The sequence below is a fragment of the Xenopus laevis genome, chromosome 5L (assembly GCF_017654675.1).
Source record: "Xenopus laevis strain J_2021 chromosome 5L, Xenopus_laevis_v10.1, whole genome shotgun sequence".
Classification (NCBI taxonomy): Eukaryota; Metazoa; Chordata; class Amphibia; order Anura; family Pipidae; genus Xenopus; species Xenopus laevis.
Window position 1 is genome coordinate 144386092 of NC_054379.1, and position 15338 is coordinate 144401429.

At 41.0% G+C, this 15338-nt stretch overlaps 1 protein-coding gene across 1 annotated transcript; it reads left to right on the forward strand.

The window, feature by feature from the left end:
- Positions 1-228: 228 nt before the first annotated feature.
- On the forward strand, positions 229-12250 carry acp1.L (acid phosphatase 1 L homeolog). Its single transcript, NM_001095294.2, has 6 exons — positions 229-312; positions 4794-4867; positions 8182-8295; positions 9191-9252; positions 11423-11528; positions 11966-12250. Exons 1-6 carry the CDS (start codon positions 270-272, stop codon positions 12041-12043), a joined length of 477 nt encoding a protein of 158 aa, NP_001088763.2. The 5' UTR covers positions 229-269; the 3' UTR covers positions 12044-12250.
- Positions 12251-15338: the final 3088 nt, after the last annotated feature.

Consider the following 15338-nt stretch of genomic DNA (forward strand, 5'->3'; position numbering starts at 1 on the left):
TTCACGTATCTACCCCGCCGGCGGCTCAGACACACACAATCCCCCACAACCCTCGTCTCCGCCGCATGATAAGAGAACAGCCACCCAGCAAACGCTAAGCCGCGACTCTCTGTAATGCTCGCAATCCAAACAGGCAAACTGCGCGGCCACCTAAGTGTCACAAAGCGAAGGGCGTGCCGTAAAGCAAGACGGCTGCGCCAATGAGTAATTAGAAGAAGCAGTAGGAGGAGGAAACCGGGTATTCGGTCGGCGGACACTTACCAGGCGACATGGCTCAGGGCAGCGGCAAGTCCGTGTTATTCGTGTGTTTGGGTAAGTGACTGCTGCTGAGCCGCGCTTTGTACCATCCCTGTCTGCTGCCTGCGTTAGACTACTCTATAGCGCTCTCCGGGATTCTGGGAGTTGTAGTTCACTGATTCTGCTGTAGTTGCTTTCAGGCTGCAGACCTCTGTTTAGGCAGGAGTTGGCTACGTGGGCTGCTGCTGCTGCTGCTGCTTCTATGCTGTAGGCCAATGGGCAGATTTAGAATTAGGAGCAACCAGAAATTGCCAATATTTGGCTTTATTTCCCAAGGTGGCCGACCGTATACATGATAATAATACATGATAATAATACATCATAATACATGATAATGCAGGCACTTTATTTAGTTTAACGACATGGTTTGCCCAGCCTGTAGACTGACAGCGAATAGAAGTTATTTATAATACAGATATGGGACCTGTTGTCCTAAATTCTCCTAATCTGTCGTTTTCTGGATAAGGGATCTTCCTGTAATTTGGATCTCCATTCCTTGAAGGGGTTGGTCGCCTTTGAGTTAACTTTGAGTATGATGTAGTAGAGAGTGATATTCTGAGAACATTTGCAATTGGTTTTCATTTTCTATTATTTGTGTTTTTTTTTTTTTAGTTATTCAGCAGCTCTCCAGTTGGCAATTTCAGAAATCTGGGTGCTAGGGTGCAAATGACCCTAGCAACCATGCATTGATTCGAATAAGAGACTGGAATATGAACAGGAGAGGCCTGAATCTAATGATGAGTAATAAAAAGTAGCAATACTTATTTAGGGTTTTATTCAGCAGCTCTCCAGTTTGCAATTTCAGCCATCTGGTTGCTAGAGTGCAAATGACCCTAGCAACCAGGCACTGATTTGAATAGGAGACTGGAATATGAATAGGAGAGGCATGAATAGAAAGATGTGTAATAAAAATCAATAACAATACCTTTTTAGCCTTACAGAGCAATTGTTTTTAGATGGAGTCAGTGACCCCCATTTGAAAGCTGGAAAGAGTCCGAAGAAGAAATTTTTTTTTAAAACAACCAGAAAAAACAAGCGCGCACTCCTGGAGCCGGTATTTTCTGGCTATACCTATGCTAACGTATCGTCAGAAACGAAACATGTTAGGACTTGGAACTTTTAGAACTATGTAATGAGCTTCGATTTTAAACTCATCGGCTGGTTCCAGGAGTGCGTGCTAGTTTTTTCTGGTTGTGTTTTTACCTCAAGCTACGGGTTCGGGGCACGGCACCTGAGCCAATTGCGGCCCTTGGTGAGTGTGAAAAGAGCTGATTTTATCTACACTTTATACATTGTACAGATTGAGTCCGTTTTTACACCCAGGTCATTTTCTCCATCGGGTGAGCTGCAGTTCAATTTTACTTTTCAGTTTTAATCGCAATGCTCGGAGATTTATATTTCCGCGCTAATACTTATTTGATTAGTAATTCACAGTTCAGGGATTAGAGCCGGCTTTATACATTTGTTAAAAAAAAATAAAAAAAAAAATACTAAAGACCAATTGAAAAGTTGCTTCAAATTGGCCATTCGATAACATACTAAAAGTTAACTGAAACAACCCCTTTAAGTCTGCTTCAAAAAAAGTTAAACATGAATTAACCCCAATATGATTGTGTTTCCTCCATTAAAGGGAAAGTATAGTGAAAATGAAAATTTAATACACTCAATTTAAAATTCTGTACCGTTTCTGAAATAATCAAGTTTCTCTTCACTATCCCTCTCTCAGCATCTGTTTCTCCTCATTCTGTCTTCATTCAGCAGTTGGGTGTCAGATATTCATTGACAGTTAGATCCAATGGGGCAAACTTACTAAAGCGCGAAGCAGCTAACGCTAGTGCAGTGTGACATAATTTCGTTACTTCGATTTACTAACGGCGCTGGCATAAATTCACTAGGGATGAGGACCTACTCTAGCGCTACTTCGCACCCTTACGCCAGGCAAAGTTGCGCTCTGGCGAAGGGACGTAACTACGCTAATTCACTAAGTTGCGCATTTTACTGAACGTTACTTCTTGAGCCAGACTTGCCTTCGCCACCTCAGACCAGGCGAAGTGCAATAGAGTAGATAGGGATTGCTTCAGAAAAAGCTGAAATTCTTTCTAAGTCCCAAAAAACCCTGGTGTCTTACTTTTTTTTACGGGTGATAAGCTGAAAAAGTTTACAAATTTTTTGGAGGGCACCCACCTTCCCCACTACATTTCCTAACATATGGCACCTAAACTATACAGTGGGCACACGTGTAGGGCAAAATAACAACTCTATTTTATGTTATGAAGCTTTCCCAGGCTTGTGTAGTGTAATGTATTTGCTGCTACATATACGTGCATTTTATTTTAACTTAACGCCATATGAAAATTAGGCATCGCTAGCGTAACTTCGCTTTGCTTGACTTAATTAAATTAGAATTAAAGCTAGCGCAACTCTGCTACCTTTTTCACTCCCTGAGCGCAACTTCAGATTTTAGTGAATTATCGGTGCCCTGGCGAAGTGCGGCTAGCGCAACTCTGCAGGTTGTTGAATTTGCCCCAATATATCTTATATGTAGAGGGGCTCCTTTTGCCTAGAACAGTGATCACCAACCAGTAGCTCATGAGTAACATGTTGCTCTCCAACACCTTGGATGTTGCTCCCAGTGGCCTCAAAGCAGGAGCTTATTTTTGAATTCCAGGCTTGGAGGCAAGTTTTGGTTGTATAAAAACCAGGTGTACTTCCAAACAGAGTCTCAATGTAGGTTGACAATCCACATAGGGGCTACTAAATGGCCAATCACAGCACTTATTTGGCACCCCAAGAACATTTTTCATGCTTGTGTTGCTCCCCAACTTCTTTTACTTCTGAATGTTGCTCAGGGGTTCCAAAGGTTGGGGATCCCTGGCCTAGAAGATGTATTAGAGCTCACTCTATTAAAATCGCCAGACATCATGTCTCTCTACATGCAGGAATTGTACAAAAGGCAGTTATTTTGTTAGATTTTGTTTGTACTGGAATCCGTTATTTGAGTGAGCTCTAATTCATCTGCTAGGAAAGGAAGCCCCCCTATAAGATATATTGGATCTAACTGTCAATGAATATCTGACACCCAACTGCTGCATGAAGACAGAATGAAGAGAAACAGATGCTGAGAGAGGAATAGTGAATATAAACTTGATTATTTCTGAAAAAATGCAGAATATTTAATTGATTGTATTTAGAAAGTTTCTTACTTCAGTATGATGAAGCTTATATTAAATGTTCGTTTTCGCGATAATTCCACTTTAAGGGTTAACTGTGTCTTCGTTGGGAACAAGTACAGGCACTGGCTACACCAGTAGATATTGAGGTGGGAAAGGGAAATGTGAGGAGCACAGTTATATCTAGCTAGTGCTGGATGTAACAAGAAAGTGTTTGCCTGCCCCGCCTCTATGCCCGAGGCATGCAGATGGATCAGGCAATAAAGACTGACAGCTGAGGGTTTTTTTAATACCTTTATACCAGGTATGAATGTTTTACTGCAAAAACGAATTTGGGTTCCATGTTTGATTTAAAAATAACTTTTATACAGCTTTTTATGTCTGGGTGACAGGTCCCCTTTCATATAGACAGGTCCCCTTTCTCCATGGAAATGGAGAAATAGTTGCTGGCTCATGTCTATACCGACTCCCCCCCCTTTTCAGCAAGGGAAATACAGGCTTTTCATCAAAATGTACATATATAGATTTGGGATCCCTCGCAGAGCTGTTTGAACTCTAATATGTCTACACATCAGAGAAATATAACGGTTGTTTCCTCTGGTCATACAGGATATAGTATGCATATTTAATTTGTAATGATATAATTTACATTATATATACAATTTATATGTTTTCAATGCCTACGGGTAAGACTACACATGCGTTTTGTTGCAGCGTGTCGCATCGCGCCGAAAATGTCCATGTAGTGCTACCCTTAAACAGATTATGGCTGGTGGGGGGGATTCACACAAACTAGAGATCTACAGAACAAAGAAGTTGTTGTTCGAAAACTGCAAGTATAAACAGTGAGGCCCATTAGCATTCTATAATGACATTGAATTACTTTATTAAAGGGGCTGTTCAACTTTGAGATAACTTTTAGTATGACGTAGAGAGAGATATTCTGAGATAATTTGCAATTGGTTTTAATTTTTTATTATTGAAGGTTTTTGAGTTATTTAGCTTTTTATCTGGTAACTAGGGCCTGAATTACCCTAGCAACCATGCATTGATTAGAATAAGAGACTGGAATATGAATAGGACAGGGTCTGAATAGAAGGATCGGTAATAAAAAGGGGGACAGTGACGCCCATTTGAAAGCTGCAAAGAATCAAAAGAAAAAGACAAATAACTATAAAACTATAAAAAAATAAATGATGAAAACAAATTGAAAAGTTGCTTAGAATTGGCCGTTCTATAACATAATAAAAGTGACCAGGTGACCCCCTTTAAAGCTTTGTTTTGTCTTTTTTTTAATTCTGAAAATCCATTTTTATTTTACTTCAGGTAATATCTGTCGATCTCCCATAGCTGAAGCTGTTTTTCGGAAGTTGGTTACTGATGCTGGAATATCTAAAGAGGTAAGTGCTTTAGAGAAGATAGAGTTACATTTGGAGGCTCTTGACTATTACGTTCTCCTTATTAATTGATCAAGCAGAAACTGTTCTTCCATGCTTATTTAAAGCGTAACACGTGTTGACCTTATGGGTAGTGATTAGGTATTCACCGAATCTACTATTTTGGATTCGGCTGAACCCCCCCGAATCCTTTGCGAAAGATTTGGCTAAATACCGAACCGAATCCTAATTAGCATATGCAAATTAGGGGTTGAAAGGGGAAAAAACTTTTACTTCCTTGTTTTGTGACAAAAAGTCACGCAATTTCCCTCCTCACCCCTAATTTGCATATGCAAATTAGGATTCGGTTCGGCCTGGGAGAAGGATTCGGCCGAATCCTGCTGAAAAGGCAGAATCCTGGCCGAATCCCGAACCGAATCCTGGATTCGGTGCATCCCTAGAAGTGATGGGCGAATTTATTAGGCAGGCATGTATTTGCGGCGAATTTCCGCATTTCACCACCTGCAAAATCTTTTGCGAAACTGCTGTGCAAAAAGTCGCTTGTGTAAATATTGTCGCATGCAAAATATTTTTGAAGCCCATTGACTTTAATGCATTTGAACGAAAAAGTTGCACATGTAACAATTGTCAAGGCCATAAATACTGTCACGCGTTAAAATTATTTTTAGCCGTAATTTTTTCGGTGTTTCGCCAATTTTTCGGTGAAGCGAAATGGGACAGATTTGCCCATCACTACTCATGGGCTTTATAAGGCTGTGGGTATACGGGCTGAAAGACTCCACTGCTCTCAGCCTGAAGCGGATCCGCTCTATGTCCTTGCTCAATTGATTTCAATTTGGTCTGCCTGCGTGCGAACACACACAAGCAGCGGAGCAGAAGCGGAGTCAGCCTGAATTTGCAATAGGTGCCATCTCCGGGCTGACCTCTGTTGCGTGTGCGCACATGCAGGTGGATAAGATCCAAATCGATTGAGCAGGGACACAGATCAGATCTGCTTCTCTCAGCCTGCAAAAATATGCTGAGCCCTTCAGCCTGTGTGCTGCCCACAGCTTAATCTTTACCTGAAGTTCTGGGGCCAAAATTGAGCTGTGTATTGTCTTTGCTGTTTGCAACCAGATCAGTGACTTACAAGGCCACACACTAGGCAGCTGACTTCTTATGGAGGACCTCATGGACCACTTGAGTCCTGTCACCTGGCCATTAAAATATATATAGAAGTTTAATTATATATAGAAGTGATTAAAGGACCAGTAATATCAAATTTGTTTAAATGTAAATTTGTTAGTATACAAAAAAAAACAAAGACAAATTAAAACTTTGAAATCGCTAAGTCTTTATTAAGAAATAACTTACCGAAACTCTGCTTGCTCTCCTCTTCAGAAAAGGCGATCCGGTTATCCATTGTGTGGCGCTCGATTTCTCCTCCCTGCCTCCGTATAGCAGATAGCCAGGGAGGAGAAATCGAGCGTTGCACTATAGATCGTCGCCCTGTCGCGTTTTCTGAAGAGGAGCGCAAGCAGATTTTTGGCAAGTTATTTCTTAATAAAGACTTTCAAAGTTTAATTTGTCTTTGTGGTTTTTTATCGGTTGTATACTTGAATTTAAAAAAAAAAATTGATGTTCCTGGACCTTTAAGAAAAAGGGACTGCAGCCACCTAGGGAATTTTGACTTTCAGGGGGTTATTTTATTAAACCTCAAATTTTTCTGGACTGGCTTTTTGGAGCAAAAACTCGATTTTTTTTGTGGAAAAAACAAACTCAGTTTTTTCGAGATTTATTATGCCCCAATGCTGCAAAAAGTCCAAATACAAAAATCCACCATCTCAGACCTGTTGTGGTCCTGTATAAGTCAATGGGAGAGGCACCTATCTGAAGTGATCTGCTTTGGGTTTAGCCCAAAAATCTGACGTTTTTTGGGTTTTCAGGCAAAAACCCCAAAAAAATCAAGCAATTTGGGGGAAAAATCCCCAAAATGTGTATGATTCGGGTTTTTCGATTGTTTTTTTTTTTTGTTGACGATCCGATTAAATCAAGTTTTTTATTAATAAAGAGGCTAAAATCGGGCATGGGAGTTTGGTCGAGCTTTTTTATTAATATTATGAAATAAATTGAGATTTTAGTAAATAACACCCTCAATGTTGACTCTCAACAGCAGCTGAATTTTGGGGCGTCCATGGCAGGTGCGAGTCGGGTGTCAGTCACACTGGGCACTACTATACTCTAGCGCAGTGATCCCCAATCAGTAGCTCGTGAGTAACATGTTGCTCTTCGACCCCTTGGATGTTGCTCCCAGTGGCCTCAAAGCAGGAGCTTATTTTTGAATTCCAGGCTTGGAGGCAAGTTTTGGTTGTATTAAAACCAGGTGCACTGCCAAACAGAGCCTCAATGTAGGTTGGCAATCCACATAGGGGCTACCAAATGGCCAATCACAGCCCTTATTTGGCATCCCCAGGAACTTTTTGCATGCTTGTTTTGCTCTCCAACATTATTTTATACTTGAGTGTGGCTTATGCGTAAAAAAGGTTGGGGACCCCTGCGTATGTTTTTTGATTCCTACAATGGTAACATATTGTGGGTTAGGGCCGTGTGCTAGTTATGGTTTTGCAGGTTAGGGTCAGGTGCAGGTTGCGTTTTTCCACCGCTCATCACTAATGTGTTTCATAAACCATAAGGGCATCAAACATTTTTTTATTTTTTTAAATTAATTGATGCAAACTTCAGGAGATGATACAAATTTTGTTATATCTTCTGCATCCAACCCACAAATTGTGTGGAATCAGTTATGTTGTGTAAACAACCCTTTTTTAATTTAACAATTGTTAACATTTACGCACAGTGTAAAATGTCTTTATTTCATGGGTATTGCCTTTTTCCTGCTAGTGGAAGAGGCAGGCACTGGCCTAATATCCCCGGGCTCCTGCAAGTTATTAGGGCCCCATGATTTGATGAATAAGCAGCTGCAAAGAAAACTACAGGACCATGACAGATCATAAAATAAACACAGATGGAGGAAATGTATTAAATGTAAATGTATTAACTGGAAAATCCTTGAAGCCTTTTTTTTTTTTTTTGGATCACACTGAGTGCTTTTATACAGGTCATAGACCTCCTCATGTTTTCCAATAGAGAACACAGAATTGTTTTTTTATAAAACACCTTTCAGTAAGTCATGTTACACAAATGACATCATTAAGTACCAGTTCTAAATGATGACATCACTAAATATATGTTTTACGCTTTGTTTGTGACTCTTCTGTGTTACTTTGAGTCGGGCAAAGGGAAGGCAATGGGTTACACTTCTTGTCTTTTTGTTCTAGTGGACTATAGACAGTGCAGCAACGTCAACATATGAAATAGGGAACCCACCGGATTATCGAGGGCAAGCCTGCATGAAGAATCATGGCATCCCAATGAGCCACACAGCCAGGCAGGTACTGTACCACCATTTCATGTTGATTATATATATATATAGAGCATAGCAAGTATAACGCAGCATTTTAATCCTGGTTTTTGGCATATTTTATACAGCATCAAAATATGAAAAGGCCTCTGGTTTCTGGGTCCCCTGCCTCTGGTTTCTGGGTCCCCTGCCTCTGGTTTCTGGGTCCCCTGCCTCTGGTTTCTGAGTCCCCTGCCTTTGGTTTCTGAGTCCCTTGCCTCTGGTTTCTGAGTCCCCTGCCTTTGGTTTCTGGGTCCCCTGCCTCTGGTTTCTGAGTCCCCTGCCTCTGGTTTCTGAGTCCCCTGCCTCTGGTTTCTGAGTCCCCTGCCTCTGGTTTCTGAGTCCCCTGCCTTTGGTTTCTGGGTCCCCTGCCTCTGGTTTCTGGGTCCCCTGCCTTTGGTTTCTGAGTCCCCTGCCTTTGGTTTCTGGGTCCCCTGCCTCTGGTTTCTGGGTCCCCTGCCTCTGGTTTCTGGGTCCCCTGCCTCTGGTTTCTGAGTCCCCTGCCTTTGGTTTCTGAGTCCCCTGCCTCTGGTTTCTGAGTCCCCTGCCTCTGGTTTCTGGGTCCCCTGCCTTTGGTTTCGGGGTCCCCTGCCTCTGGTTTCTGGATCCCCTGCCTTTGGTTTCTGAGTCCCCTGCCTTTGGTTTCTGGGTCCTCTGCCTTTGGTTTCTGAGTCCCCTGCCTTTGGTTTCTGAGTCCCCTGCCTTTGGTTTCTGAGTCCCCTGCTTTTGGCCTATCTATCTATCTATCTATCTATCTATCTATCTATCTATCTATCTATCTATCTATCTATCATCTATCTATCTATCTATCTATCATCTATCTATCTACAAGGCTTTCTCTCTCTTTTGTAAAGCCATGTCTAATAGAATGTCTGTCTCATATACAGATTACAAGCAATGACTTTCTTTCTTATGACTATATCCTGTGTATGGATGAAAGTAATCTTCGGTGAGTACAGAGAATATATTACCTTATTGCACATATACACATCATTTCCTCCTGTTGACTATATACTAAGCTTTGTTCCTTAGATAGCTAACACTAAGTCTGTGCCCTGGAAACGAATTCATATTATTGCAGAATCCATATCATACAGATGTATTGAGGCCAATGCATTCTATATTCCCTGCACAGGTATGGGACCTGGGGTTTTCCAGATAACAGATCTCTCTGTAATTTGGCTCTTCATATCTTAAATAACCAATATGCCAATTAGGGAGCGCTCCAACCCAACTACATTCCAAGCCCTTTAAAATAAACTGGCATAAATCATGCGACGCTCACCCTGTGAGTGAGTGGGTCCTGGTGCAGCTGCCCCAGACCTTTCGCTTAAAATTGAACTTCATAGTTCAGTAACCTTTTAATGTTAACAGGTCACTCGTTGCTCCACGTCTCTGGTCCGGGTGCAGCGCCCTGATCCTGGAGCTTGGGGAGACTTCACAGTGAAGACGATTTCCTTGCAGCGCGCACTCAATGGAACAGCAGACAATGGTGTGATTAAAACTAGGGATGCACCGAATCCACTATTTTGGATTTGGTCTAACCACCGAATCCTTCGCGAAAGATTCGTCCGAATCCTAATTAGCGTATGCAAATTAAGGATGGGAGGGGGAAAATTTTTTTTACTTCCTTGTTTTGTGACAAAAAGTCATGCAATTTGCCTCCCCGTCCCCAATTTGCATATGCAAATTAGGATTCAGATCCGCTTCGGCCGCATCCTGCTGAAAAAGGCAGAATCCGGAACTGAATCCTGAATTCGCTGCACCCCTAATTAAAACATCTTTATTCACCGGACAATCCTTTTAACGCGTTAAGTGTGAACTATGTGTACAAGTTAGGAGGATTGTCCGGTGAATAAAGATGTTTTAATCACACCGCTGTCTGCTGTTCCGCTGAGTGTGCGCTGCAAGGAAATCATCTTCATATCTTAAAGGAGAATTCAACCTATGGGGAAAAAAACCCGTAACCCCCACCCCAGGTAGACCTGCCTCCCTCCTCCCCCCAGGCTAACTACCCCCCCCCCCCCCGGGAAATGCCCTATACTTTGTACTTTTTCTCTGTAATAATAAAACAGTACCTGGTACTTGATCCAAACTAAGATGTAATTAATCCTTATTGGAAGCAAAACCAGCCTATTGGGTTTATTTAATGTTTACATGATTTTCTAGTAGACTTAAAAGAGAATTCAACCTGTGGTGCGGGTTTTTTTCCCCACAGGTTGAATTCTCTTTTAAGTCTACTAGAAAATCATGTAAACATTAAATAAATCCGATAGGCTGTTGTTGTTTCCAATAAGGATTAATGACATCTTAGTTGGGATCAAGTACAAGCTACTGTTTTATTATTACAGAGAAAAAGGAAATTGTTTTATAAAATTTGGATTCTATGGGAGACTTTCTTTCTTGATAACCGGTGTCCGGATAACGCATCCCATCGATGTATTATGTATATGCTATACTAGCAGCTTTCTTGCTGGTGGGTGACCAATTTATTGATTAGACTTTTTGCACACTTTCATTGAAATGAAAATGTGAATCCTACCCAATACATGTCAAGTATTGTTACTCTACACTCTCTACACATTTTGCAGTTTATACTGGGTGCTCAGACAATTCCACGTGTCCAGCCTTGCTCCAGCCACATAAAGTGACACTCTTAGACAGCAAAAAGCTAATTTGTTGAACAGAAAATTGTGGAGCAAACAAAATTGTGACCCCTTCTTCTGACTCTTTCCAGCTTTCACGTGGGGGTAACTGACCCCATCTAAAAACAAAAATTCTGTAAGGCTTTTTATTGCTCATCTTTCTATTCGGGCCTCTCCTATTCATATTTATTCAAATCAATGCATGGTTGCTAGGGTAATGTGGACCCTTGCTGAAATTGCAAACTGGAGAGCTGCTGAATAAAAAGCGAAATAACGCAAAAAAACACAAATAATAATAATTGAAAACCAATTTTGCTCAACAACTGTGGCCATTTTGTGCAACTCCAACTACTATTCTCCTAATGCCACCTGCACTCAATAATAATCATCAATGGAAAGATCCTTTTTGTTTTGGGATAGAGTTTACCCACTGAGCTGTGATTTCATATTTTATCATCTGAGTTTCTGTTTCAGAGATCTGAAGAAAAAAGGTGGCCAGGTGCAGAACTGCAAAGCTAAAATTGAACTGCTTGGTAGCTATGACCCACAAAAAAAGCTCATTATTGAGGATCCCTACTATGTAAGTTTTTGTATTATTTACTTATAAAGAGCAGGAGCATTCTGCATTCTTCTGTAAAGGTGTGTTTGGGATACAGAGAGGTGATCCCAAGAGCATTTAGATAGGGCAGTGTTGGGGTACAGGAAGATTTTATAAAACGGGCAAGTTCAGGTAGAAGTCAGCGGGAGTTGTATTTCTGAATTACAAACTTTTTGTATCGAGATTATATTGAAATTTTGCATATTCGTTATAAATAAAGAACAGAATGTGTCTGTGCTATGCTCCAGGTTTATTTAGTATTTTTGAGGGTTTTTCTCATATTTTCAATTGAAAAGAAAAATTTGAAACCTGCCCCGTAGAGTCTAATGTTGAGAAATAAAGGAAAGTATTACATGAATCTAATATAAAAATGCGTTTACAAATATCTTTCTTACGTGGTGTGTTTATTTTGTTTCCAGGGTAGGGACGAGGATTTTGAGACCGTTTATCAACAGTGTGTTCGATGCTGCAAATCATTTTTGGAAAAGTCCTCTTAGCCGCAAGCATAAGAACAAAAAAAGTGAGACGGAAGACTAATCTTCATTTATTCTCTGCTGTTTCACCATGTTCATTTCTTAGCGTTTTACCAGGAAGCCAAACTGCTGTTCCGTACAAAATGTTGTAAAGAGTTTGTGTTCCTCTGTCGGGGCATCAAAATAATATTTCCTTCTTTGTGATTCTATAAATAAAGAAGTTTTAATATAGCAGATATTTTTGTTTTTTTTGTTTAATAAACAAATGGATGTAGAGGAAGCAGACCCTGCAGTTGCAGGGGGCCCAGGAAAAAGTTATTGGACAGACATAATATCAAAGGCTATTGTGATACTAAACGCTATAGTTAGTATAGGTATGGGTATATAGAATTTAATTAAACGTAGGGAGGGGTGTGTGTATGGATGCTGGGTTTTTATTTGGAGGGGTTGAACTTAATGGGTTTTTTTTTTCAACCTGATTTAACTGTAACAGTGGGGCCGGACTGTGGGATCTGCTTCCTTTAGAGCTTACGACTAAAGGGCACTTTTATCAAAGGTTGAGGTGAATCTTCGAATTCAAAAAATTAGAATTTTGAGCTATTTTTTGTGTACTTCGACTAGGGAATAGTCCAAATTCGATTTGAATTTGAAAAACATTAGAAAATTCCAATATTGAAATTTATCATGTACCGTTTCTTTAAAAATTCAACTTCGACCACTCGCCATCTAAAACCTTTGTTTTAGCCTATGGGGGACCTCCTAGAATCTATTTGGAGTCAATTGGTGGAATTCAATCGAATGTGCTATTCCTTCGATTCGAATTCTGCCGAATACGGACCTATTCGATCATAAAAAACTTTAACTTAATTTTGGTTGGTCTTTTTGAATTCGAATTTCGACGTTTTTTTCAATTCGATATTCAACCCTTGATAAATATGATCCTAAGTGTTTGTAAACACGAAATGCGTAAGGCTGAGGACACTAAGTTTTTTCTACCCTTTTTGAACAACCTGGTGGAAGATTGCCTTTATTCTGAGTGCCTGCTCCATTGAATTTTCAGTTTGTCCGCTCCCCGCGCTGAGGGCTCAGGGCAGTGCAACTGGGCCACTTCCAAAATGTGGTGATTGAAAACTATAGTTTAATTGGGGACCCCCATCCCAGTTTATCTTCTGCTTTCTCTAAAGCTAATAAGAAAACTCTCTCCTCCCAGCCACTTTCTTACCAGCGAGGAATGGGGATGCAGGGTGGGGAGTGGGTGGGGGCGGGGCATGGGTGGAGTTGGGGTGGGCAGGAGGATGGGGGTAGGATGTGGGTTGAAGGTTTTTTTGTAGGGGGGCCCAGCTCACTCTAGTTATTTCACTGGATGTATATACCCAGCAAAAAGTAAATGTTTGAGTACAGGGAGGACCTCTGTGACCTCCTCATGCAGGAACCCTACAGCTTCCACCTAATATGGAGATGGCAGAAACCCCAGGGTTCTCAGCATCAATTTGCACTACCACATTTTATCTGGAGGCTGGAAGGACTAAGCAGCTCTAAGCGGTACTATGGAAGTGCAAAGAACACCTTTAAAGAAGAATGAAAGTTATCTGAACAACTTGAATCCTTTTGCTTGGTCTCAAGCCCCTCTTAAAATGCACCATTATTTTTTTTCAGTCCGCTTACTCCTTTAGCAGATTTCACATACCAAACCTCTGTATTGTCTTCTCTTTGCACCTGCCATCTTCCCCAGATGCAATGTAATTTACCCCCCTCCCCAGAACATTGAAGAAGCGGGCATGCGCTTTTTTTAACAGCACTAGGGGAAAACTAGGAGCCAGAAATGCTGCACTAGGCCTGGGACAATTTCACTGTGCATGATCAATCCTTCTCTGCAGTGCTTTGTTCTAAATCAGGATATTTGGTGATTATTACCCTATTTGTAAGGAAGCAGAAGTGATATAGAGTGACTGCAGTATCTGGGGATTCCACAGAGCACTGCAGTCAGTTACAGACCATTTTTAAGGGGGTTATTTATCAAAGGTCAAAGTTTTTTGTATACCTTGAATGAACTCGCATCTAGAACGGTTTCCTATAGAATCCTGTGCGGGTCCATTTTTTGGAACCCGTACCCGCAACCTGCATTCTTACCCGACCCGCAAGTACTTTATCCGCAACCCGGACCCGCTGACCATCAAGAATCAGGAAGCGCTGTCATTGTAAACTGGAAGTGACATCGGAAGTAGACATGATCAGAAAAAAGAAGAAAAAAATCGCTATTGAGAGGACCCGCAGGCCGACCTGCAAACCCGCAGAACCACCGTCTATACTCTCACCCGGAACTTCTACCTGCAACTCGCAGGGTATGGCAGGTTTTTGCGGGTAATCCGCGGGTACCCGAACCGCTGCAGGATTCTTATTTAAGAAAAAAACTCGAATTGAAAAAAACTTGAATCAGGGGGTTAAGAACCCAAAACTCGAATTAATCAATTTTTTTGGCAAAAAACCCCTCAAATCGCTCAGATTGATAGTTTTCTGGCAAAACCCTCCGAAAAAGGCTATTAACATCTTCGAATGGTTCAAAGGACCTCTGCCATTGATTTCGACATGACCGTGAGGTTTTAGATGGTGCATTTTTGGATTCGAGCCATTTCCAGAGTCTGGAAAAAATCTTGAAAAATTAGTTGTTTTTTTTTTTAAACAAATTGATTTTTGACCAAACCTCGATGCAGGGTTGGACTGGGCTTAATGGTATTTAGCCGTAAGTGACTGCACAAGAAAATTTTTGCGACTGCAACTGTTGTTGCACTCATAAATGACCCCTGTAATGTAAATGACCAAAGTGCTCAGAATAGCATAGAATAGAAGAACACTCTTTTTTACAATCAGTTATATGAAAGGGTAGGTCTCCTTTAACTCATTTTTTCTTAATTCCAAAATATTGTGGTAACGACATTAAGTGGCCCATTCACTAAGTTCGAGTGAAGGAATAGAGGAAAAATAGTTCGAATTTCGAATGTTTTTTTTGGCTACTTCGACCATCGAATTGGCTACTTCGACCTCGAATCGAACGATTCGAACTAAAAATCGTTTGAATATTCGACCATTCGATAATCAAAGTACTGTCTCTTTAAAAATTTCTTTGACCCCCTAGTTCGCCACCTAAAACCTACCGAGGCCAATGTGGAAGGTCCCCATAGGCTTGCTAACAATTTTCTGATCGAAGGATAATCCTTCGATCGATGGATTAAAATTCGATTCGAAGGATTTAATTGTTCGATAAAACGGTTATTCCTTCGATCGAACGAATTGCGCAAAATCCTTCGACTTCGATATTCGA